The sequence below is a fragment of the Geotrypetes seraphini genome, chromosome 5 (assembly GCF_902459505.1).
Source record: "Geotrypetes seraphini chromosome 5, aGeoSer1.1, whole genome shotgun sequence".
NCBI lineage: Eukaryota > Metazoa > Chordata > Amphibia > Gymnophiona > Dermophiidae > Geotrypetes > Geotrypetes seraphini.
Genome location: NC_047088.1, coordinates 25,010,638 through 25,037,230, shown reverse-complemented (window position 1 = coordinate 25,037,230; position 26,593 = coordinate 25,010,638). Strand labels below are relative to the sequence as shown.

The 26,593-nt window shown below is 41.3% G+C and overlaps 1 protein-coding gene across 1 annotated transcript in view; it reads left to right on the top strand.

Moving 5' to 3' along the window:
• Positions 1-5,978, top strand: part of SH2D1A (SH2 domain containing 1A) — a 32,321-nt gene extending 26,343 nt beyond the window's left edge. The window contains exon 3 of the mRNA XM_033946285.1: positions 5,814-5,978. Coding sequence (XP_033802176.1) covers positions 5,814-5,978 — 165 coding nt within the window. The remainder of the gene's footprint in view (positions 1-5,813) is intronic.
• The last annotated feature ends 20,615 nt before the right edge of the window (positions 5,979-26,593 follow it).

Below are 26,593 nucleotides of genomic sequence, written 5' to 3'. Positions count from 1 at the left end.
CAGACGGGATGCGGGGGAAGCAGGGGGGCACCCCCCCCCCCCAAGGGCGCCTCCTAGCCTCACTACACCACTGCTCAAAAATATCTCTCAAGTGCTGATATTCAGAGGCACCACCTGGATAAGTGTCTCTGAATATCGCTGGTCGAGCCACCGAGTATGATTTAAGCTGTTAGGAACTTCTCTTACCTGTTTAAGGCCCCCTTTTATTAAGCCACATTATCACTGCAATAAAAGCTCCGATGCTCGTAGGAATTCTAAGAGCGTCAGCGTTTTTATCACATTGGCCGGCAATAACCTCCCCCCCCCTAATATAGCGTAATTAAAGGGGGCCTAAATAGCTTTGCTTATTGGGCGGGGGTATGTTTTCTTCTAAAATGTGCATTTGAAAACACATGTACAGCAAAGTAAGCCCAATAAGAGGGAGTTGGCCATGTGGGCTACTGTTAAGGCTTGTTCTTATTATTCATTATGGGCTCCTTTTACTAAGGTGCGCTAGCGTTTTTAGCGCACACACAAAATTACTGCGCATTAAACCGTGCGCTACGCTTCTAGAATAACGGCCAGCTCAATGCTGGCATTAAGGTCTAGTGCGCACAGCAATTTAGCGCGCGCTATTCCGCGCGCTTAGGCCCTAACACACCTTAGCAAAAGGAGCCCTGTATTTTCTGTACCAGCAAAGGATCTAAGCGGTTTACCGAGCTAAAATAGAAATGTAACTTCAAAACTGACAAACATCCTATCGAGCACATAGAGGATACATGACAGACCCACCTAAAATCAGTGAATGTCAACCAGTCGAAAAAAGTGAGAAAAAGAAAAAAGTTTACAGGAGAATTTTAGCTTGCGTAGAAGATTGTTCCAAGGGAATATGATCGAGTAATGAATTCCATAAAGAGGGAGCCGGAAAATTAAAAACAGTATTCCCGGTTGATTCCAAGTGGGCAGACCTAAGTCCTTTCTGTTAGAAGCCATTGACATATTTATTTTTTCTATTTATTATCCGCTAAAAAAAAGCCTAAGGGCTCGCGGTTTTAGCATGCGCTAGCTGCTACTGCCTCCTTTTAAGCATGCGGTAATTTTTCAGCTAGCGCACGCTAATCTTGTGCGTGCGCTAAAAACGCTAGCGCACCTTTGTAAAAGGAGCCCTAAGTGGCTTTACAATAAAACATACATAAAATTCATGTACGACTTGACAAACTTCAAAATTACTCATCAATTTTGACCCTCCTATTGCTGTCTAAAAACCCAGTTCTAACAACATATCCTGTCGTACTTCCTTAGCAGACACATTCTTATATAATATTATGTACATCTCATGAAAGCTCGTATGAAAAAATGAGTTTTCAACAGCTTTCTAAATTGCAATATAGTTTTGCACAAACGTATTGATCCTGGAACAGGTCCAATAGCAGAAAATCAGCTTTTGCCGAATGCTTGTATCACACTTTCTGACTCTTCCTCACTTCTAACAAAGCAAGGTTTTCAGATCTTAATGATCTTTCAGCTTTATACCAGTCTGAACATCCCTGCAGATAACCAGGTAACTGACCGTAAACCCCTTGGCGAACTAATTTTTAAAAATTTATACTGCGCACGACTTTGTATTGGTAACCAAAGGAGGTTCTTAAGTATGGTTCATAGTCAGATGCGCGCAAGACAAATGGGAGCAGACAAGTGAGCGTAAAGACAAGTGAGCGCAAGTGAGCGCAAACACAAGTGAGCGCAAGACAAATCAGCACGCAAGACAACTGTGCCAAGATATCTGAGCGCAAGACATCTGAGGAAAAGTTCAGTTTTCAGTAATAATGGCAAGGCAGCGGGAACATTATGTTGGCGCACGTTTGACCCACGCGTTTTGTCCCGTCACCAGGCAGTTTCATAGTTTGACCTACGCGCTTTTGTCCCGTCACCAGACAATAGCGCGCAGGATGTTGTATTGTAAGGTAAATAGGCGTAGTAGGTCCGTATTGTTTTTTCAGTGGGTTCATAGTCCAATGGGTGCAAGACATATTGTGCTTTGATGCCTACTTCCTATGCCTGCAGTGTCTATTCCTCTGATCCAAGCTAACCTGATTCATCCCATGATTCATCTCTCCACTCTCCCAGTTCATAGTCAAATGCTAATTTAATTAGGTCTGACTGATTTGTCCTTCCGCTCATTTGTCTTGCGCGCAATTGTCTTCACGCTCAATTGTCTTCGCACATTTGTCTTGCGCGCATTTGACTTGCCACCCTTAAGTATTGGTGTTACACGTTCAAACCGTGATTGTCCCACCAAATAACATGCGGCAGAATTTTGCACGACCTGTAAGGCTTTCATTTTCGTTGCAGACATCCCTATTAGACAATGACACGGTGACAAAATTCATCACTGTTCCCGTCCCTGCGGATAACTGCGGGAAATAATCCATGTCATTTTCTAGTGTCTATTTCAACCTCGGTCCTTCTACACCAGCATTCTTCAAAGCAAAGCTTGCGGGTCAGTGGTTGAGGCCATTCATACTCTGATTCTTCCCTCTCTCCTTAAAGAATGACATGAAGATGGTTCCCCGCAGTTATCCGTGGGGACGGGAACGGTGATGAATTTTGTCACCGTGTCATTCTCTAATCCCTATATAAATTCCATTACAATAATCAAGTTTGGATAATACCATTGAACGAAGAGTCCGGGTAGGAGTATGTGGAATTGTAATTAAGCAGGAGAACCTGAATGAAATGCAAGTACTGTACAAGAATTTTAAACTTGATCCTATGTTATTGGTGAACAATGTAACTGATGAGGTACATGTGGTCGTACTTATTTGACCTGAAAAGAAGACGAATGGCATCGTTTTGAGGGGGCTGAAGATTTTTGATTTGATTTAAAGGAAGGCCTGCATATATTGAGCTGCATTAATCTAGCGTGGACATCAAAAATGCATGAACTGCCTTATGTAATGAAGCAAAATCGAGCAAGAATCTCAAAGTTCTGAGTGAATGAAGGACATGAAAACATGGTTCAAAGGTAACAGAAATTTGGTGTGATAATGTTAGTTTGGAATCAATCCTTACGCCTAAATATCGAAAGACAGTTACTGGTGAAATGGAAAAGATTGAATAATGTCAAGGGATGAGAAGGAGGGGTTAGAGATCCCGTGACCCAGCAAGCAGTGTTTTTTAATAATAATAATAATAATAATTTATTTTTATATACCGCCTAACCAGCAGTTCATGGCGGTTTACACAATAGGTACTTGGCATACAATATAATAATAACATCGTACATAATAAAATTCTAAGTAACTAATGCAAGCATTAAAACTAATGAATTAAAAAAAAAACCACAATATAAACTAAAATGAGTATAGATAAAAAGATTAAAAAGTATATTATACCTACATGATAATATGAAAATCAGTAATGTATATTATATTGTTTAAATAAGTGGGTTTTAAGATCTTTTCGCAATTGATAGTAAGTAAGAAACGGAGAAACAAGAAGATTCAAACATGAATTCATTAATCCTGCTTGGAATGCTAAGGTCCTATCCCAAAAATTTTTGTAACGACATGCATTTTCTGAAGGAAAATAAAACCAACCAGATGTACGAATATTTTTCTTAGAAATAAAAAAAATAAAATAAAATGAGAAACAAGGTAAGCCAGCGCTAAGCCAAATAAAACAAATGCATCCAAATTTAAATAATACTCTAGCCTCAAACGGTAGCCAATGAAGCTTTTGATAATATACACTGATATGATCGTGTTTTTTCAGATTAAAAATCAAATAGCTGTACATTTTGTGTGATTTTTAGTCAACTAGTAGTTATTTTATACGATCCCAGATAAATAACATTACAATAATCCAATATTGAAAGGACTGAAGATTGAACCAGGATTTTAAATGATATAACATCAAAATATTTCCTAATAGTACACAGCTTTTTCTGGGTTTAATTTTAATTTATGTGCCATGAGCCAATTAGCTAAGGCCTTTAAGCACTTCTGAAGAGGGCCCAGTCAATATGTTATTTTATCATTAACTCTGGTTTAGTAATGAGGTCTCACTGTCTAAAAGAGACCCTGGACTATAAAACAGCACAGGTAGACTTGAGAAAGGAAGAATCTTTCCAACATTTTAAGACATTTAAAGGCACATTTTTTTCAATTGGCCTTTTTGAACTGAAGGGTTGCGAATCCAGGACTTCAGTCTGCATTTATATATTCTTATATTTTTCATTTTGGGGTCCTTTTACTAAGGGCTCCTTTTACGAAGGTGTGCTAGCGTTTTTAGCGCACCCACAAGATTAGCGCACGCTAGCTGAAAAACTCCCGCCTGCTTAAAAGGAGGAGGTAGCGGTTAGCGCATGCGGCATTTTAGCGTGCGCTAAGCACGCACTAAAACGGCTAGCGCACTTTTGTAAAAGGAGCCCTAAGGCGCCATAGCCGTTTTAGCATGCGCTAAACGCTAGCACATCCATAGACTATAATGGACGCGTTAGCGCACACTAAAAAGGCTAGCGCGCCTTAGTAAAAGGACTGCTTAATTAATTAATTTTATTAATTTAGATTGTTATATAATATATATTAGGAATGCAACTTTTCTTTTCCGTTTAAATGGAGTTCTTTTCATAGTTTTCATTGAAATTTATCGTAAACCGCTTTGATCCTTTTTTGCCTGTTCATGCGGTATATAAAGATTTTAATAAACATATCAACAACTGTGGTAGAGGTTTCAACCGTGGCCCAGAGCACTAAATGATCTGATGCTTGTCTGACGCTCAGGGAATTCCTATGAGCGTCAGATTAGCATTGAAGCATTTAGCTCCCTGGGCTGCGGTAGAAACCTCAACCATGGCTTAGTAAAAGAAGGCATATGTCACTTACCCCCCCACCCCCCTTTTACAAAACCGTAGAAGCGGTTTTTAGTGCAGGCCAGTGCACTGAATGTTCTGCGCTGCTCCCGACACTCATAGAGTTCCACTTCCACAGTTTTGTAAAAAGGAGGCGGGAGGTAAATTATATTCTGTTACAATACAAATATAATGGGGAAAAGTCATGAAATTATTTTCCCAGCAACAAACTGCAGACAGTTCACAAAGGGGTCCTTTTAAGGCACGCTAAATGTTAGCGCGCGCTAAATGCTAACACGTCCATAGACTATAATGGACGTGTTAGCGTTTTAGCGCATGCTAAAAAGGCTAGCACGCCTTAGTAAAAGGACCCTAAAGCGAGCAGGCGGTGGTAAAGAACCATGTATTGTTTCTAACGGTGACGGGATAATCGCGCGACAGATGCCAGCGTGCCGACAATTCGGCGCAAGACAGAAGCGTGCGGGGGAAAAATAATTTTTAAAGAGCTCTGACTGGGGGTTTGGGGTGGCAACTCCCCCCCCCACTTTATTGGTTAGTGTTCACGCTGCCGTTGCGGAGGTGGGGGTTAAACCCCCCACATTATAGAGAAAATGGAACTTTTCCCGAAAAAAATCAGAAAAGTTCCATTTTCTATATAATGGAGGTTTCCAACCTCCCCGAACCCCCTCCAACAGCAGCGCGAACACTAACCAATAAAGTGGGAGGGGTTGCCACCCCAAACCCCCCGTCGGAGCTCTTTAAAAATTACTTTTTCCCCCACGCGCTTCTGTCTTGCGCCAAATTGTCGCCACGCTGGCGTCTTGCGCGCCACCGACTATGAACCGTTTCTAACAGTATGAGACCCCTCCCTCAACAATATCTTATGTCTAATGGAAGCCTGAGGTTATAACAATCACTCATTTTAGGGATATATGCAGAATTTATCCACGTTAGACTGATTTACATTTCTCTTAATTTTCAGACTGCACCAGGGGTTCAGCGAAGACTGTACCGCAAAGTAAAAAACCTACTTTCTGCATTCCAGAAACCCGACCAGGGCATCGCGACACCTCTACTTTACCCAGTAGACAGAGCCTCTGTGTCAAAGAACGTGCAAGGTACTTCATGCAAAACATCAGGACCCTAAAGCTAATGGACTTTTATTTGCTGTATTTTCATGTAGATATTAAATGCCAGAACTTAGATGATGAATGAGATTTTTGTTGCCGTTTATTAGTTTAAACAAGTCTTCATGTAATTCTGTATCTCATTTCTCCAAGTTTGTTCCAGCTTCCAAAATCAGATATGGAATGTGTAGACCATTTTTTCTTATTATTATAGGCGCTCTTTTATCAAGTCGCGTTAGGGTTTTTATCGCGGGCCACTACGGTAAAACTCAGACGCTCATTGGAATTCTATGAGTGTCAGAGCTTTTACCGCAGCAGCCTGCGATAAAAAATTACCTTATGTGGCTTGATAAAAGGGGGCCATAGATCACATTGTTTAGGATTGCAAAGCTAGACCTTATGATTTTTATTGCGTGAAATTCCTGACCATGTCCATGGCGGGATGAGCAAGGGTTAGGTTATTGGCAGTTCATTTCTTCCTATTACAGTAAAATGTTGTGATTATCCTGTTGTTTTGCTCTCATTTGTAGAGATATCGTAAAGGTAAAAAATGGGTTGTGAGTGAGAATTTTCTACTGGACTAATTTAACACATTTGTGACTAGCTTCCGGGAATTACTCTCTCTGAAGAAGGGGGAGGGGATAACTTTCAAAAGAAAGGGTGTGCTGTTTGTTTTGTTTAATGTATGCTAATTTTAGAAATATAGAAAGATGATGGCAGATAAAGGCCACAGGGCCCATCCAGTCTGCCCATCTGCAACATCCACTATCTCCTCCTCTCCCTATTGGCTAAGGCTCTTTACACCTGCATTGTGATGTCATAGAGCTTTATGGTTTTAGAAACATGATGGCAGATAAAGGCCAAATGGCCCATCCAGTCTGCCCATCCACAGTAACTATTATTTCTTCCTATCTAAGACTGGAACGAGATTTTCAGAAATTCAAAAGCAGTTTAAAGAGCTTTCTTTTTAAAGATGCTTTTAACTGAAAACACAATGTTTAACTAAAATATAATTTTTAGCAGTTCTCTACTTTGACCCTATCTTTGCCACCAAAATCTTTCTTCTTAGCCCTCTGTGTACTTCCCTTTTATGTTCTTCTTCTCTAAAATTGTATTTCTCCCCCTCTTCCCTATTGTTTCCTGTGACTTTAAAAAGTAGTTACCCTTGTATGTCTTGTAATGAATTATGTATATTATGTTACTTTTACTATTTGTACAACGCTTTGTACCTTTGGTTAAGCGTTTAATCAAACAAATGAATAAACTTGAAACTTGAAGAGATCCTAAATGCCTATCCCACACTTTCTTGAATTCAAACAGAGACTGTCTCTACCACCTCTACCGGGAGACTGTTCCACGCATCTACCACCCTTTCTGTTAAAAAAAAAGTATTTCCTTTGATTACTCCTGAACCTATCACCTCTTAACTTAATCGCAAGCTTTCTCATTCCAGAGCTTCATTTCCAGTGAAAGAGACTTGCTTCGTGCATTTATGCCACATAAGTACAGTGGTACCTCGGTTTACGAATGCACCAGTTTGCGAGTGTTTTGCAAAACGAGCAAAACATTCGCAATAGTGGTGCCTCGCAAGCCGAGCTTACCTCGATGTACGAGCACCTCCCCCCTGCTATCCGGCACCCCTCCGCTCGCGTCGCCTCTTCCCCCCCCCGCGATCCGATATCCTCCGTACCCATCACCCACCCGAACGTATCACTTACCCCCCCATCTGGCATCCGGCACCAAGGCACAGGACGTGCCGGTGCCCGAAGATCTCTCATCCTTTTTGCTGGGCCATGAGCATCTGCGCATGCTCAAGGCCTTAGTTCCTGCTCTCTCCGAGATTCTCGAGATCTCCGAGAATCTCGGAGAGAGTAGGAATTAAGGCCTTGAGCATGCGCAGATGCTCATGGCCCAGCAAAAAGGATGAGAGATCTTCGGGCACCAGCATGTCCTGTGCCTTGGTGCCGGGTGCCAATGGGGGGGAAGTGATGCGTTCGGGTGGGTGTTGGGATGGGGAGGATATCGGATTGCGGTGGGGGGGGCGATTCGAGCGGGGGAGGATTCTGGATCACGCGGGGGGCCTTCGTGAGCGGGGGGGAGCAATGGCGATTCGCGAGGGGAGGGTAGAGCAGTGCCACTGCCCTCGGGGGAACAAATCAAGCGAGTTTCCCTTACTTTCTATGGGGAAACTCACTTTGATATACGAGTAATTTGGTTTACGAGCATGCTTCTGGAACGAATTATGCTCGTAAACCAAGGTACCACTGTATACATATTGAGAGTTTCTTAGTTCATGCTAAAAACTTAACATTTGCTATGGCAAAATTACATACTTTAAATGAGTTTTAGCACATACTTAATTTAGTATTTTCTAAAATGAAATGAAAAATTTTCAACTGCATGCCCCAGTTGCAAATGTATTAAGCCTTTCAAGTGAGATTTCACCTACCATGGGTGTGTTGATCCTTATCCCTGCTACAGTAAAGATATGCCGGCTACCCTGGGCATAATGAGCCCTCTCACATGTCCATTTACTGCTGCTACTCAAATTTCACCAAATAGAATGCATCAAATACGGAACTCCCAGGGAGCAATTCTACAAAGTGGTGCTTAGAGGTAGGTGGTACTTACCTCTGTCAAAAGCGCCATCAAATTGGCAGTTAGACACCTATGTTCTTATGTTCTTAGATGCTATTCTCTAATAAGCCCTTTTCTGAAACAGAAAAACAGCCAAAAGACTGCATAAAGTGGCAGATAGATATTTTACTTAGAAAAATGTCCAAATCGTGATTTTTTTAAAAACTGATTTTGGGGGCATTTTTCTCTGCTGTTGTGATCCTGGGCAAGTCATTTAATCCTCTACTGCCCCAAGTAGTACCTTGGAATCCGAACGCCCCAGAACTCGAACAACTTGGAATCCGAACTAATTTTTAGAGCAAATTTTGCCCCGGAATCTGAACGCTGCTGTGGAATCTGAACGTATGCCCCGGACAATGAGGAAAAAAAAGACTGGAAAATTTAACATGCCAAGCACCCCTCTTCACACGCATTCGGGGACCGGTCCCGTTCCCTCCCCTGTGATCCCTGCCATCTCTTCCACCCTCCCCGGCCCGGCGTTATCTTCCCCCACTTCCGCGATACGGTACCACTCACTCAAACTCCTTCTTTTGTCCTACCTTCATGCTCTTGTCTGAAGTCAGCCGCCATCAGCCTCCCCCCCCCCTCTGACACTACTTCTTCCTCAGCCGCGTTCACTTCTGCCAGAAACAGGAAATGCATCAGGTGCGTGCATTCGCAGGAGGCGGCGAGTTTATGAGTGAAAGATGCTGGATGGCGGCTAGAGCTTTGGACTCTTTCGTTATCAGGGTTCACTTTACCTTTCTTTTACTGTACTGTATTTGAGAGTGTTCAGAATTACAAAAGCATCCAGTGTAGTTAAAATTATTTGTAGTTAAAATTATTTGAAAATCTGAGTTTGTGGGGCCAAAGAATGGATTAGTCCAGTTTCTATTATTTTCAATGGGAAAAATTGTCTTGGAATTTGAATATTTTGGAACTCGATCGGGGTCCTGGAACGGATTTAAGTTCGGATTCCAAGGTATCACTGTACATTAGATAGACTGTGAGCCTGCCAGGACAGATAGGGAAAATGCTTGAGGACCTGATCTATCATCCATTCTGTGCTTCTTTGAGAGGATGGGCTAAAAAGTGAATCAATAATTTCTAAAAAAAACAAAACAAAAACCCTTACCTCCTCCTTTACAAAGCCGTGCTAGCGTTTTTAGCGCCGGCAGCCGCGGTAACAGCTCCAATGCTCATAGAATTCCTATAAGTGTCTGAGCTGTTACCACTGCCCCTGCGGCCACTTGGAACACGGGGGCGGCTTTGTAAAGGAAGGGGGTTAATTATAGCTTTTGGAGGTATCATTTTCTTTTTTTTTTTTAAACCAAATTTTGGCTGTGAAGTGTAGTTAATCAGCTGCATCGCATAATTTTGCATCACTGCAGCTCATTCACTGTTGATTTAAATAAAATTCGATGTGCAAAAAATTAGGTATGAAATGCTACTGCTTTTGTAGGAAACTTTGTAAACCTGGCTTCACGTGCCAATGCAGGAAATAGCACACACTGTCACGAAGGCTCCATGTCATTTTGATGTGCAAAACCATTATCCTTCCGGATTGTTCTAGATGGGGGGGGGGTGGGGAACGAGGGCCACAATCCAGTCAGGTTTTCAGGATTTCCCAACGAATATGCGTGAGATGTAATTGCGTGCACTGCCTCCGTTGTATGCAAAAAGATCTCATGCATATTCATTGCTATATGCCCCCCAAAAAGCTTCAAACCAAAAAAGTGCACAAATTATCGTGTCAAGAAACAAAGCTTAATTAAAACTAGCCACCATATTCTTCACTTAAAGTTCCTCAGATTGCCACACGATTATAACGCATGGTAGCTGTCCTCACAGGAACATCTGTTTTATACGATTTTTCTATATATTATTTTATAATTTTCTTTTTAAGTTATAAAAGTGCTCATGTACAATATTATATTAATAGCCAATGTAGCTATTACTTAGCTTTCTTTGTAAACTGGGTCTGGCTCAATTCCCACCGACGCGTTTCATTTTTTCATCAGGGTCGGGAAAGGAGAACACTATAAAGAACAAAACTTTATATTAGCTTAAAGTTTTTAAGTTTTAAGTTTTAAAAACCCAGCAAACCTAAATTTTTCAATGCCACAGCACTTACCAGAGCAGTGTAATGTCTTAGCTAAACGCTAAATCCATGATTTGTAAGCCGGAAGTGAAACCACACCGGTAAAATGGAAGCTAATAAAATAAATCACTAAAACATGTGACTCACTACTGGCCAATCCGCTTTTCACCCACGACTCTTTAACTTGTATTCCACAGACACACCCATACTCTCTATTCATTTATCACCGATTTCAAAGGTAGAAGTCACATGCTTGCTGTAAGCCAATCGCTGGCTAGATTTAAGCCATTGGGATACATGGTGTTAAGCTTAAACATCCAGCGCAATTCTTTGATGTTCAGATTGTGTTCATAATTTCCTCCCTCCCACCCAACATGAACTGTATCAATAATACGCCATTTTAAGTCAGTGATTTTATGCTTCATTAACGACCAATGACGGACCAAAGGTGCAGTTTCAACACCCGTGTTGACACGTGACTTGTGTTCATTAAGACGAATATGCATGGGTCGACTGGTACGCCCTATGTAGATTTTTGGGCAAGGGCAAATGATCATATAAATAACATGATCAGTCTTACAGTTAGTTCTCGTTTTAGCTGTATATACCTGACCAGTATAGGGGTGAGACCAAGTTTCCCCTACCAAAGCATACTCGCACCATTGACATTGGTTACATCTATAGTGACCGTTGATGACAGGGGGTTCATTCTGTTTATAGTTATAATGCCCAATGAGTTCCCCCAAATTTTTTGCTCTTTTGAATGCAAAGGTAGGTGGGCCATATTCATTCCCCATGGTCAATCTAATGATGTGCCAATGTTTAAGGACAATGTTCTTAATATTATAAGCCAGGTGGGAGAACTGTTGAACACATACCAACAGATTTTCATCTTCAGGTTTTTGTTGATATTGCAAAAGTAGATGTCTGTGTGCATATTTAGCACGTGTGTAGGCTCGACGTATGACATGTTTTGGGTATCCTCGTTGTTGAAAACGTCTCTTCAATACCCGGGCTTGCGTCTTATATTCAGTAATAGAGTGACAAAGTCTCCTCAACCGTAAAAATTGGCTATGAGGCAGACTGTTCTTAAGCTGTTGAGGATGGAAGCTGTGGTAACGAAGTAAACTATTACGGTCAGTGGGTTTACGAAAAATTGTTGTCAATAGTGCCCCATGTGATTTGAAAATGGTCATGTCTAAAAATGGTATCTCCTGATGGTTAATGGTGGCAGAAAATTGAATGTTGGGGTCAAGATGATTTAACCACTCAAGAAAGGAGTTGAAAGTATTGACATCAGATCTCCAGATGCAAAAAATGTCATCTAAGAAGCGTCTCCAAACTGTGATATTCTGAAACCAAGAGGAGGTATAGATATGTTGTTCCTCCAGTTGGGCCATATATAATGTAGCGACAGAGGGAGCCATAGAAGCCCCCATGGCCCCCAGGGCCCCAAAAAGCTTGCCATTTTCAAGAGTTCATTGGAAAAGACACTTGCTTTCCATGCAGGAAGAATGAATTCATGGATGAGTTCTTTGATTATTCCAACACAGTCTTATCTATTTAGAAAGTCGATGAAAACCTATTTGTTTGAAAGATTTGTTCACTGATTTTATTGTTGTATTTTGCTGATTTTTATGTTTTTTCACGGAATTGTCACAGTCCTCTTGATGTTAACGGCCCAGAACTACTGGTTGGGCGGTATGCAAAAAAATGAATTATTATTATTATTATTTCATATTCATAATATATACTTTTATTATAATTTTCAAATCCAAACATTCAGCTACACTGAAGAAACATAATTGCGAAACACAGTTCTGTGTCGGGCTGGACTGTTTGTTAACATGGGGGGGGGTCTTTTACTAAGGCGCGCTAGAATATTTAGCGCATGGTAAATATTAGCATGCATATATGCTAACGCGTCCATGGAATATAATGGGCGCATTAGCATTTAGCGTAAGGATCGTTTGAAGTGAAACTTAGACACTTCTGAAGCCAGATTTTTTTTCTGGTTAAGACAAGACGTTGCAGGAATTGACAAGGGGAAGAATTGTATCAATGGTACTTTGGACTTGGGGGGGGGAGGGTTACTGTATATCAGTGGTTCCCAACCCTGTAGCCAGTCAGGTTTTCAGGATAGCCCTAATGAATATGCATGAAAAAGATTCGCATGTAATGAAGATGATAGATAGGAGTGCAGATCTGCCCCATGCATATTCATTAGGGCTTTCCTGAAAACCTGACTGGCTGCAATGAGAGGGCATAGGATGAAGTTAAGCGGTGATAGGTTCCGGCGTAATCTAAGGAAATACTTTTTTACAGAAAGGGTGGTAGATGCGCGGAGCAGTCTCCCGGAAGAGATGGTGGAGACAGAGACTGTCTGAATTCAAGAAAACGTGGGATAGGCAAGTGGGATCTCTCACAGAGAGAAAGAGATAATGGTTACTGCGGATGGGCAGACTGGATGGGCCATTTGGTCTTTATCCGCTATCAAATTTCTATGTCTATGTTTCTATGATCCTCCAGGACAGGGTTGGGGACCACTGCTATATGTGATAGTTTGTGATGTTTGTATGAATGAGCTCTATAGGTTATTATGTGTAGCTGAATATTTGGATTTGATAAATTACTAAAAGTATATATTATGAATATGAAATATTGCAGTGAATAGCTTTTTGGGTATATAGTATTTAAATTCACTGAAGCTGTTCTTTTTAATTAATTGTGCGCTCCGTGTTTGAGAAATGCATATTCATTGGGGAAATCCTGAAAACCCGACTGGATTGTCACCCTCGTTCCCCACCCCTATGGCAGTCCTTATGAAACAGGGAAATAGTTACTGCATCTGATTAACTCACTTGAGGTCAGATTTGAAATGATGAAGGATTAATTCTCACTTTAAACTTACCAGGCCGGTTGCTGTCTGTGTGTATGCCCGTTACATTTATGGATGGCAGAAGCTGATCCTGAACGTAGACAGCCTTCTAGCTTAGCATTAAGCCTTTGCTATGTGATTTTTGTTTGACTGGTCAGTTTCTCATATCTTTGTATTTTTCTTTAGGTGGAAGAGTGACTAATGAGTACCTACGTACGAACCTTTCCTGAACATTATGTTTCAGACCAAATAACTAATCATTTTAAGGATCAGTTTTGTATTGCATGAAAGACTTATGATTACGTGTCAAAATGTACATTTTCTTGGATTTTCTTGTCATGTAGAATTGACTTAAAATAGTGCCTGACAGAGCTGTTAACAGAACTTGAACCTGCCTTGGAAATGGAAAACATCAATTGTTTTAATAATACACTCTACCATCCATCTTTACAGTTTTATAGTTCTGAATATGCAGTATTATTTGCAAGAATTCTTTGCCGAGTGTAACAGGCTTCATGTGCCAAAATCTACTTGACAAAATGTTCTTCCATTATTATAGTTAGCCCTTGTACAACTGACTAGGTAATAATGCCGAGAAAAGAGTTGAGAAATTCTTCTCTAATGGGAAAGAGAAGGGGGAACCCCTCTACAAAGGCTTGAAGAGGATTACATTTTCCAGGGAGGAAATGGAAGGCAAAGAGGATCCGTTTCATGGGCCTTATAGACTTGATTCATCGAGGGGTTTTCCCTTTATATACTTACAGAAAACCCCTTTGTGTGCCCTGTTTCTTCAAGAGATAACAACTCAACAGTACTGGAATGTGTCAGCAGTGAATGGATTGCACCTGAATTACTACTGGCATGAGTTAGTCATTATACATTAAGTAAGGCCTAGACAAATGTTCTTTACATCCTGGAGTCAGCCAAGAAACTTTGGAGCCAGAGCCAGAAGCCTCCTCCACCCCCCCCCCCTCCGTCATCTCTATCAGTGTTGAAAAGGAGGGTTAGCGGTCCCTTCTGAGGCCTATCAGAGCTACAATTGAAAAAGTATGATCTAAATCCTAAATCCATTCCTTTTTTTTTTTTTTTTTTTTCTTTTTAACCATCATCTGTGTTGTGTACTTTTGTGGGGCCTTTTCTGCCAGCAAGGAAGGACTATCAAAATTTGTTCTAGGGATTCCATAACCAGTCAGGGTGTCAAGTTATTGGAAGAAAGAGGGATGGGGAGAAGGTACCTGCATTCTTTATGTGGGTCCCAGGCTGATATTCAGCCAGGGCCATCATAAGCGCCTTATGTGGGTCTATTGACCAGGACCTACATAAGTTCTGGCAGCCAGCACCTGAAAAATTAGCCCAGATATGGCCTAGCATTGAATAGCTGGGGTTATCTGCCAGCTGCTGACCAGAAAATGACCTGTAGGATCTGGGAAGTGTGTGGCACAGTGGTGCATGCACCCTTAGCAACCTGAGGTTGTGGGTTCAAATCCCATGCTGCTCCTTGTGACCCTAGGCAAGTCACTTAATCTCCCCATTGCCCCAGGGAAAATGCTTGAGTACCTGAATGTAAACCACTTAAGCTGGTGGTTCCCAACCCTGTCCTGGAGGACCAGCAGCCAGTCAGATTTTCAGGATACCCCTAATGAATATGCATGGGGCAGATTTACATGCCTGTCACTTCCATTATATGCAAATCTCTCTCCTGCATATTCATTAGGGCTATCCTGAAAATCTGACTGGCTGCTGGTCCTACAGGACAGGGTTGGGAATAGATACTAACATGGGGACAAATTTTACCTGTCCCTGTGGAAACTCATTTTCCAGTCCCATCCCCGTGAGTTCTTTTCCTGTCCCTGCCCCATTCCTGCAAGCTCTGTCCTCATTTGCACAAGCCTCAAACACTCTAAAATCATAAGTGATTGAGGCTTCTGCAGTTAAGGCAGAGCTTACAGGAATGGGGCAGAGACAGCGACAAAACTTGTGGGGGTGGGGGGCGGGGAAATTGAGTTGCTGTGGGGATGGGGACAAATGTGTTCCCATGTCATTCTCTAGTTGGGAACTACAGTGTTCCCCAGCAAATTCACGGTTCGCGAATCGCAGCCTCACTAATTCGCAGTGTGTTCCGACCGCCTCTTCCTGTACTTAAGTCGGGCTACACTAATCAAGAGCTGCGCTCCAGCTGCCCTCTCCTCTCTCTCCTGACCTTTGAGAGGTGAAAAACCGCATTTGCAGTTTTTTTGAAATTCGCGGGGGTTCCTGGAAGAGAACCCCCACAAATTTCAGGGGGGAGTACTGTACTGGCTTAGGCTATGAGTGGTATATAAATATTACAATAAATAAATAATAAATAGTGGATGCAAAATGGATAGAATAATAAAAAATATACCACCATTGTTCTAGTGACTTTAAAATGAAAATACACTCGGTTCGCGAGTGTTTTGCAAGACAAGCAAAACACTCCAGCAAATTTTAACTCACAAAATGAGCGTTGTCTCGCTAAATAAACGCGTACTTGCGTGTCGTGCACGCACGTTGATCACTCACAACATAAGCGCGGTGCGTGCGCGAACAAGCCGACCATGATTGCGATCTCTTAAGGGAGATGATAGGTGACGGGAAGCCATTTCTTTTAGCAATAAGAAAAGAAGTCACTCTGGGGTTTTTGGGGGTTTTTTTTTTTTTGCATCATAACGGTTTTACAGAGGTATTTTGGTTTATCTAAAGCAGGAGTGTCCAACCTGCGGCCCCCTGAAGTATTTTGTGTGGCTCCAGTTAAGGGCAATGCAGTATTTTCCTCTGCTGCCCCCTGGTGTTTACCGTCTTGCCGGCTCCCTCCTCTGTCTTGCTGCAGCGTTTGCGCTGCCCCAGAAACATTTTTTCGGCCAATGTGGCCCAGGGAAACCAAAAGGTTGGACACCCCTGATCTAAAGTCACTGAAGCTGAGTGCAAGATAGGCCTGTTTTTGGGATGTGGAACGAATCGTCCAAGTTTCCATTACTTCCTTTGGGGAAATTTTCCTTTGATATACGAGCATGCTTCTGGAACAAATTATGCTCGCAAACCAAGCTACCACTGTACTTATATGGCCTAGCCTGGAAATTAGGGTTCGATAAATTCATCATATTTATAATAAATGGACTTCACATACCGATGCAATGGATATACGATAAAATCCCCAACTGTGAACATGTTATTTTGTTGCTTGGTTAAGATTTCAAAATGAGCTCTATTAAACTCCAAATCCCAGTCTCTCAATGTTGGTATTGGTACGTCATGTTCGTGTGTGTTGGTTGTAGTTAATAATTAAGATCCTGTTTTAATTGTAAATCGCTTTGAATGAATGATATTGCGATACATCAAAATTTTAATAAAACTTGAAACTTGTGTCGTTCACCTCTGCCTTTTCCACTTTTTTGTCTTGCTTGATTTGAAATCGCATTCTGATCTTAGCTTTGATTGTACATTGCACCATTGTCAATTAGCTTGCAATAAAAATAAAAACAACTTAAAAGCTGTTTGCCTTAATAGTTTTCTTTCATTTTAATTTGGTCTATGTCCTTGTAATATTTATTTTGCTTGAAAACACCAGGGGTATTTTTGTAATGAGACATCTTGCATTTATATATTGGCATACATGTGTGAAAAGCCTTTCTTTTAATAAAATGACTCCTATGTAAAACTATATAAGATGGGCCTTTTCTCCCTTGAACAGAGGAGATTGAGAGAGGACATGATCGAAACATTCAAGGTACTGAAGGAGATCGACTTAGTAGATAAGGATCAGTTGTTCAACTTCTCCAAGGTAGGGAGAACGAGAGGGCACTCTCTAAAATTGAAAGGGGATAGATTCTGTATGAACGTAAGGAAGTTCTTCTTCACCCAGAGAGTGGTAGAAAACTGGAACGCTCTTCCGGAGTCTGTCATAGGGGAAAATACCCTCCAGGGATTCAAGACAAAGTTAGACAAGTTCCTGCTGAACCAGAACATACGCAGGTAGGGTTGACCTCAGTTAGGGCTCTGGTCTTTGACCAGAGGGCCGCCGTGTGAGCGGACTGCTGGACATGATGGACCAGTGGTCTGACCCAGCAGCGGCAATTCTTATGTTCTTATGAGAAGAATGCTTCTACTTTTATGCAACCTGGGTATAGCTGTGTTTGCGGGCAGAGTTTGGGCAGACCCATGATTTATATGTGTTATTGATAAAATGCAGAGGCATATAAGAGTGGGAACAACCAAACAAAGGAGCTGCTGATCCAAATAAAACAGAAACAACTGTCCCTTGGTCCGACATTTCTGTCTGCTGTCTTCCACAAGGTTGGCTGTATGTGGCACACCAGATGGCATTGTAATAGTTATAGCCTGCTTTGGCTTTTTGACCTACAACATTCAATATCTTGAGGCCTTAAAAATTTTCTGCGATGAGCGATACTTTCAGGCCTGAAGGTTACCTTTTCTCTTTGGTTAGGGCCTTTGAGTCCTACTTATGCCCATTGGCGCACACATATGCTACACCTCTTAATAATGGAAAGCACGCATCTCTCTGATTGGGATACTAGACAGGGACAAGTGTTGCTTACTTTAACCCCAACTGCACGCAGTCGTGTTCTGCATGGAAGGCCTTGATTTGTGTTTTTGGTGTCTTGTTTTTATGCAGTCCTGGGGCGGGGGTGGGGGGGAGGGTGGGATTGGTGGGGGTGGGGCTAATTTGTACTTGCACTGATGATTTTCTTGTTATGGTTGACTATTAGGTTCATATGATAGCTTTGTTTCTGAGCTGTACTGTTTTAATTGTTTGCATTTTTTTTTTGGAATATTTAATAAATACGATTCCAAAAAAGTTCCAGGCCTTATAGAGAGATGTGTTGGAGGCTGCACTACCAAATGGTTAGTTGTTAGGTAAGTGAAGGCTTGGTGGGAGGGTGGTTTCCAGTGGGTCAGGTTCTGGGATGGGGGCGGGAAATATGGTTGCTGGTGGGAAAAATAAAAATATAGACTGGTGCTTATGTGAAAACATTTTTTTAAAACACCGTAGGCACATAGTAAAGCATTTGGATGTTGAAAAGTGCAAACCTAGTGGGTTTTTTTAAAATAATTCTTTATTCATTTTCAAACTTACAATAAGTGTGATAAAATGTCCAAACAAATTAACAATATCTATATCACTTAATAATCATCAATGGTAACAGTGATAAATACTTAACTCCCACCCTTCCCCCCTTACCTATCAAATAATCAATACTTATACAATACATAACTATAAAATTCCTCCCCCCATCCCTCACAATTGAACTTGTAAATTTAAGGGAAAAGAAAATTTCATCTAATCAGTACAATACTTTGTTAATGGCTCTCAAACATCTTGAAATTTCTTGAAACTACCCCGCTGTATTGCCAGAAATCTCTCCATTTTATATACGTATATGACATAAGGAATTCCACCAAAAATTATAATTTAATCTACTCCAGTTTTTCCAATTATACGTAATTTGTTGAATGGCAACACCAGTCATTATGAGTAACCTAGTGGTTTTGATTCTGTGCAGGTTTGGGACTCATCAGATTCCTGCATTCCCCTGTAAAGATGTCCTGATTTTCGGAGTCTATTGGGGATTGCAGGGAATGTAGTATAACCTGGTTCTGGGGCTCAGTTGGATATTTTTTTCTTGGGTCTCTAAGCTTGGTCATATTTTTTTTACTGGAGTAGGAGTAGGAGGGTTGTGATTGATAAAAATCTGATAATACAAAGAATAACGGAGAAAGAAAAAGGTAAAGGTGTTAGAAACATGGTGTTTGTATTTCATATTTATGCTAGTATTTTGAGTGGATTAAAGCCTTGATTATCTTTGGTGTTGATCTGTTATTCAAATTTAATTTTGTGGGCTTATGAAATTTATGGTGATGGGCTTGATTAAAATATGATGTGCAATTTAGGAAAGGATTGGAGAGGATAAGTCGGATGCTTGAAGTTTTCAGGATGTCGATTTGTAGATGGAGATGACTCAACGCCATGTAGGTTCCTTTTGGGTCGGGACTCCTCCTTGTATGGTCCAGCTTCCCAGAGGGTCTTTTGGCTTGACCTTGAATTGCTGGGCTAACAAGTCAATTATATCCCCATCGCCAGGAGGAGTTAGATCTAGAAAAATTGTGAGCGGTCCAAGAGGTTGACCTTTTGCCAACGGTCTGCCTGTTTTCATTGCCACAATGATTGGTGAGAGCACTCCGCATACAGATTTTGACGTAGATGCTGTTGATATGAGGGACTCCAGCCAGTTGTTTGTTGTATCGGTTTAGAAAATGGGTTTAGAGGACAAGTCAACAGGACATTGCTCCCAGTCTCTGAAGGAATGCTGGCACAACACCCCTTCTCCCATTAAGTTGCTTAGCGTTCATTGGGGGGTTTGTATTATTCTGGTTTTGTGCTCATTTTTATCGATTCTGTTCTTTCTTCTCTTTCCTTTTCCTTGGGTGTTGCGACGCTCATCAGTGGGGTTCTATGGTTCTTGGGGAGTGAAGGTAGCTATATGCTGTTACCGGGGAGAGAGGGGGGTGGGACGGCTGGGAGGGAGGTGGGGGAGGGGTTGACATCAGTGGATCTTGCTGTTTTACAGATTGGCTGAATGTACTGTTTTTGTATTGTACTGATGTTTCGCTGTGATTTTTTTTGTTATAAATAAACAAAAAAAAAAATGTTGTTTAGCGTTAAAGGATTGGCTTCTTGCGACTGCTGAATTATCACGGAAAGGGTTTTCTGCTGGTTTCACGGTGCAGAAATGCTCTGTTGTTACACATAAGGTGGTGGTTGTTGATGTTGGAAAAGGAACTGTGGTTGGACAGAATTGCAGAACCCTTCAGGATATGCCATTTGAAAATTTGTTTGTGCCACCTCTAGGTGTGGAACCTAAAAAAGATCCTGAGACGCTCCATTTGATTCATAATTGTACCACTTTGGTAGGGGTGTCAACTCCTTTATTGATTGGGACTTTAGTTCTGTGCTGCATTTGTTGGGTCCTGGGCCTTTGATGGCTAAGGCTGATACAGAGTCAGCTTTTTGTTTATTACCAATTCTCCCTAGGTCTTTTCATTTGCTTGGTTTTAAGTTTGATGGGAAATTTTTACAGTACTTTGGTATGTGCATGCTCATGTGTCATGTGGTTATTTTGAGACATTCTCTACTTCCGTTGGGTGATCTAGCAGGTGGCAGGATCTGATATGAGTGCCCTGTTTTGATTTTTTTTTAATTTTTTTTTTGGGGGTGTGGTGGATATTCAGCATTGTGCCTATCTCATGGTAGAGTTTTGTCAGGTAGCCAATGAGTAGGGGATTCCTCTGAGGATAAATCTGAAGGTCCTTGTTGTAGGCTGACTTTCCTTGTGATTGAATTGGCTTCCTGTCGATATAGAGGAAGCTTGGCAGGGAACCATTAATGAGGCATAAGGTCAAAAGAAGTTAACTCTGCCACAAATTCAATCCTTAGCTGGTCATTTTAATTTTACAGCTTGGGTTATCCCTGTAAAGGGGGTGGTGGGATGGTTTCTCACTGCCTAGCCTTGCTTCCACGGGTTTAGTGATGAAACATTTGGGTCTGAATTCCTGCAGTGGTGACAGACCATTTGTGCATTTGGAATACGTTTTTGGGATTAGTTTGGCAGTTACCTGCGGTTTCAAATGTGGACCTTGATCTGTTCGCCGACGCTTCTGAGGAACGTGGGTGTGACATTTGGTTTTTGGGGTGCTTGGAATGCACAGCCTTGGGCTGAATGGTTTGGGAGCTCAGGGTCACCACCTCAAGTGCATCAGCAGGGGCCCAGTGGCACTAGGCCTGAGATGGAAGAACTGAATGTGGGAGCTGTATTTGGCTAGATCAATGCTAACTAGCTGAGAGGTTATGCTATTATTTAGCTGTTATTAAATTGATGGCTAACATGTTTGGCAGAGATTAATGAAGCAGTCATCCCTTTTGTTTGAAGTTGCTTGCGGTGAGGAAGTAAAACAAACATACGGCCTTTGTATTTGCAACTTTATTAAAAATGACATATTCAAAGTACTTCCTCTTTCAAATATGGACACGTGAATATATATTAATTTTTGACTATTTACAGCATATTGTCGTGAGGCTCCTTTAGAAAATGCATGCCTCTGGTCTGAAAACCAGAGCAAAATGCAGCAGCCCATTTAACTACAGCCATAGGACATGAACCTATGCGGTCTCATGTCATTGCGCAACGCAGGAATTAGAGCAGGAACGCCGAACTGGAATCGATGGTTTTCCTAGCAACAAGACTCAGGCTACAGTAACCTTTTTCCTGGTTAGGTCATGCTTCTCCCCCCCCCCCCCCCCCAGCTGGTGCCACACAGAAAATGATCTCTGTACACGCTGTGAACAACTTCTCATGAGAAGGAAGGAAACCACAAGAACATTATTTTGAAATATACAGTATGCTGTGCTCCTCTTTGTTTTTCCTTGACCACTGTATCAAAATTTGCAAGGACTTTAGGGCTCCTTTTACTAAGGTGCGTTAGGGCCTTAACGTGTGGAATAGCGCGCGCTAAACCTTATTCTAGAAGCGTACCGCGCGGTAATTTCGTGCGTGCGCTAAAAACGCTAGCGCACCTTAGTAAAAGCAGCCCTTAGAGCCTACTGTACATATTAAGCGTTTCTCTTGCCAACACAACGAGAAGAGCCGTTTAGTGCATGAGGTTTTATCTGCTTACCAAAACCAAAAAGGAAAAACCTGAGGTCCAACTGTCTGCAGTAACCAACAATCCAGAACAAACAAACCAAAAACTGCAGACTTGGTACACGATGCAGGCTGACTTTATTTATAACAAGTAAAACATTGGTTAAAAACCTTTTACCAGGCAAGGGACCCAACACGGTCCGTGTTTCGTATAATCTTCATCAGGGGTCCACTTTTGATAAAAGGAAAAGTTATCCAAAGGATAGCCTTGAACAAATTGCGGTGAGACACGCTGAGAAATCTAAAGCACTGGTAACACGCTGGGGAAGTCGCCGGCGAATGTTTTCAAGGACTGATAAATGAAAATTGGTCAAGTCCAGTGCTAAATCTAACACGCTTTCATTGACAAGTAACATAACTGCCCAGAGAAGTCACAGCAAGATATAAACACTGCTAGGCTTAATTTCTGCTCGGAAGTGATTTTCTTATAGCTTTACATACGTCAGTGTTTTGATTATTGTCGAAATACTGCAAAAATTAAATTGTTCTATTTATGAGATAAATGTGAGATTGTATATTGACCAACACAAATGATTCCAGACATGTTTTAAGTTTAATGCCAATAATTTTTTTTTTTTTACACAAAACCCACGAGGTTTTCTTGGAAAATCCATTTGGTTCTCTACTAGAGTGGACTTGTCTAATAGTGCAGCGGCCTGGCAACCAGGAGAACTGGGTTGAATTCCCACCGCACCTCTGGGCAAGTCACAACCCTCCATAGCCCCAGGTGCAAAAACATGTACTTGCAGATAACACATAAACTGCTTGGATTGTAACCACAGAGAGGCAGTATATCAAGTCCCACCCACATTATATACTATGGGCGCCTTAGCACTTAGCGCGTGCTAAATCAGTTAGAGCGCCTTAATAAAAGGACCTCATAGTACCTTGGCTCCAAAATACATTCAATTTCATTAGACTTAATGGTTCTGAAAAGAAAAAGTCATTTTTAAATTTTCTCCAATTCTCATTTCAGGTTTAATGCAATGGTTCTAAATAGGTGAGAAAGGGCTACTGGGCTTGATGGACCATTGGTCTGACCCAGTAAGGCTATTCATATGTTCTTACGTGAGCCAAGTATAGGACAATTAAACCATTGTAACATCACTGTTGAGGTTGGCTCTGAGGAATGAGGCATTATGACATCACAATCTCAGCTCTAGAATGTTGATCTCATTGGGGTTCCGGAATCTTGCTATTCTTTAAGATGCTGGAATGCTGCTACTCCTTGGGTTTTGGCCAGGCACTAGGGACCTGAATTGGCCACCTTGAGAACGGGACCTGAATTGGCCACCTTGAGAACGGGATTGATGGACCATTGGTCTGACCCAGTATGGCTGTTCTTATGCTCTTACGTGAGCCAAGTATAGGATAATCAAGCTATTGTAACATCATTGTTGAGATTGGCTCTGAGGCACTGTGGAATGAGGCATTATGACATCACAATCTCAGCTCTAGAATGTTGCTTTCATTGGGGGTTCTGGAATCTTGCTATTTTTTAAGATGCTGGAATGCTGCTACTCCTTGGGTTTTGGCCAGGCACTAGGGACCTGGATTGGCCACCGTGAGAACAGGCTACTGGGCTTGATGGACCTTTGGTCTGTCCCAGTATGGCAATTCTATGTTCTTACATGAGCCAAGTATAGGACAATCAAGCCATTGTAACATCACTGATGAGGTTGGCTCTGTGGCACTGTGGAATGAAGCATTATGACATCACAATCTCAGCTCTGGAATGTTGATCTCATTGGGGTTCTGAAATCTTGCTATTCTTTAAGATGCTGGAATGTTGCTACTCCTTGGGTTTTGGCCAGGTACTAGGGACCTGGATTGGCCACCGTGAGAACGAGCTACTGAGCTTGATGGACCTTTGGTCTGACCCAATAACGCTATTCTTATGTTCTTATTTTATCAAGGAAAAATGAAACCATTTAAAAATCTGACACAAATATATATATATATATATATATATATATATATATATATAAACACCCCATTCTGAGGCCAATCAACCTTGGGTTCTAATTCTATCACCTTTCAGTAGCTAAACAGGTATTCCTTGGATGGGGAATATTCCAAGAAACACGATGCATTGCAGGATGTGTGATGGTGATTTAGTTTAAGAGTCAGTAGTTGACCAATGATGCATTGTAACATCATGCTTCTCTGGAGGAGGATGCTATTTACATGACATGTGAAGCCACTTTTTTTGAGGCAGCTTGCATAACCCATCAAGCCAGAAATCCTCCCTCAGATAAATGCTTGTCAGTGCTGTGAATGCTACTCATGGCAACCACTGACATATCCAAAACTTCCAGCATCTCATCTGGAGTAGCACTGAAATTAAACTTCCCCTCCAAATCATTTGAATAAAAGCTTGAAATGCAAAAAAAAAAGTGTCTATTTCCAAGTGATTTGGGGAAAGGCCTGAAGGTGGTTTTGGATAAAAATCTGCCCCTTTGTTTAATGTACAGTCGATACCATATATTCAAAACTGTACTGCTAATACTTATGCTTCAAATTTTGTGGCTCACATGTATATAAAAACTTCAAATAACTCGTCAAAGCTTAGTTTCCACCACCAGTGTTATAACTTTTCACACCATGTTCCTCAGAATGCCACACAAAATGATAGTGTGGTAGCCGTCCTCATGGGAACCTTGTACAATGTAACTTTTCCAATAAATAAACCAATAATTTCATTAGAATAGAAATCTCTAGTCATCTCAGTTTATAGTCATTTATAAAGTGCCAGTGCTCATATTTAGATGGATAGTCTTAACTACAAAATGTATATGCAAAAATGCCACTTAGCTTAGAACAGCTCTGCCTCAGTCTCCACCGACGTGTTTCACCCCGACCCTGATGAAAGAGTGAAACACGTCGGTGGGGATTGAGGCAGAGCTGTTCTAAGCTAGAGATTTGTATGTAACTCAGAACTTGTCGATTTTAAGGTTCTGTTCCCAGCTGACAAAAGGGCCAACTGTCCCTTACAGTGTTCCCTCTAAGGTACAGCATGCGCAACCACACACTGCTCTTAATGCGGCCATGCATCATTCCTGAATCTGTGTAGGAGTCAATGCCACTGGAAAGACTGCTCGGTGAAATCAAATGAAGCCACAACTGCATTCTTAAGTAGCAACATTCCAGAGCTCATATTGTGATGTCATAATGCCTCATTCCACCAATGCCTAAGAGCCAACTTCATCAGTGATGTCACAATGGTTTGATTATTCCTATGCAGTAAGTCCCTGGGATAAGAACGAGTTGTGGCTTTAAAGCTGTTCTTAAGGCGGATTTGTATATAATTCAGAACTTGTAGATTTTAAGATTCTGTTCCCAGCTGACAAAAGGGCCAACTGTCCCTAACCAGTGTTCCCTCTAAGATACAGCATGCACAACCACACACTATTCTTAATGCAGCCCTGCATCACTCCTGAATCTGCTGCAGGTGTAGGAGTCTATGCCACTGGAAAGACTGCTCGGTGAAATCAAATGAAGCCGCAACCGCGTTCTTAAGTACGAGTCATACTAAAGTCGAGCATCTGTAACTTGAGGACTGCTTGTATATTTAATTAGCAAGGTTTCTCACTATCAAAATGACTTTTAATATTTTCATATCTTAAAAATATTTAATAACTCTGAAAATGCTTCTGGGCTGTGCTCCTGAAGCTTCCCTTCCCCCCTGCTTTCTTTATGCATTGTCTTTGAGTCATTAAAGTAAATTTAAAATGACAGTAAAGATCTATCTTTCAAGCCCAATCTCTTTTTCATGCAATTGAATACAGATAACTTTTTTTTGTGAGAAGATTAGTGGCTGCAATGCTTTACCAGGTTTCCAGCCAGTACAATTATTTTGTGTTTACATGTAACCGTCACATCGGCAGCATTGACACGAAGATAGGCTTTTCCTTCTGGATTTAAAGACTTGATTTAATAATTTTTTTTTTTTTTTAATTTGTTGAAAAGGAATGCCATCCATTTAGTTCTTTTATTTGGTGTTAATTTGTTTTGATTGATATGATTATTCTCAATGACAAAGTGGAATTGTATGCTTTGTATACTCATTTTGAATGTACCTTGATATACAGAATAAGCATTTTTATTCACTATATTATCATAATAAAAAAATATTGAACTTGAAAAGGAATGACTAGAGCACAACTCCAGGAGTATTCTTGGAACTGGCTAAATTATTTTCAAAATACTGTAAAATTAAAATAGCTCCCTTATTAAAATACGGTTCATAGACAACAGCGCAGAAGACAAAGGCGCGCGCCGACAACTGAGCGCAAGACAGAGGTG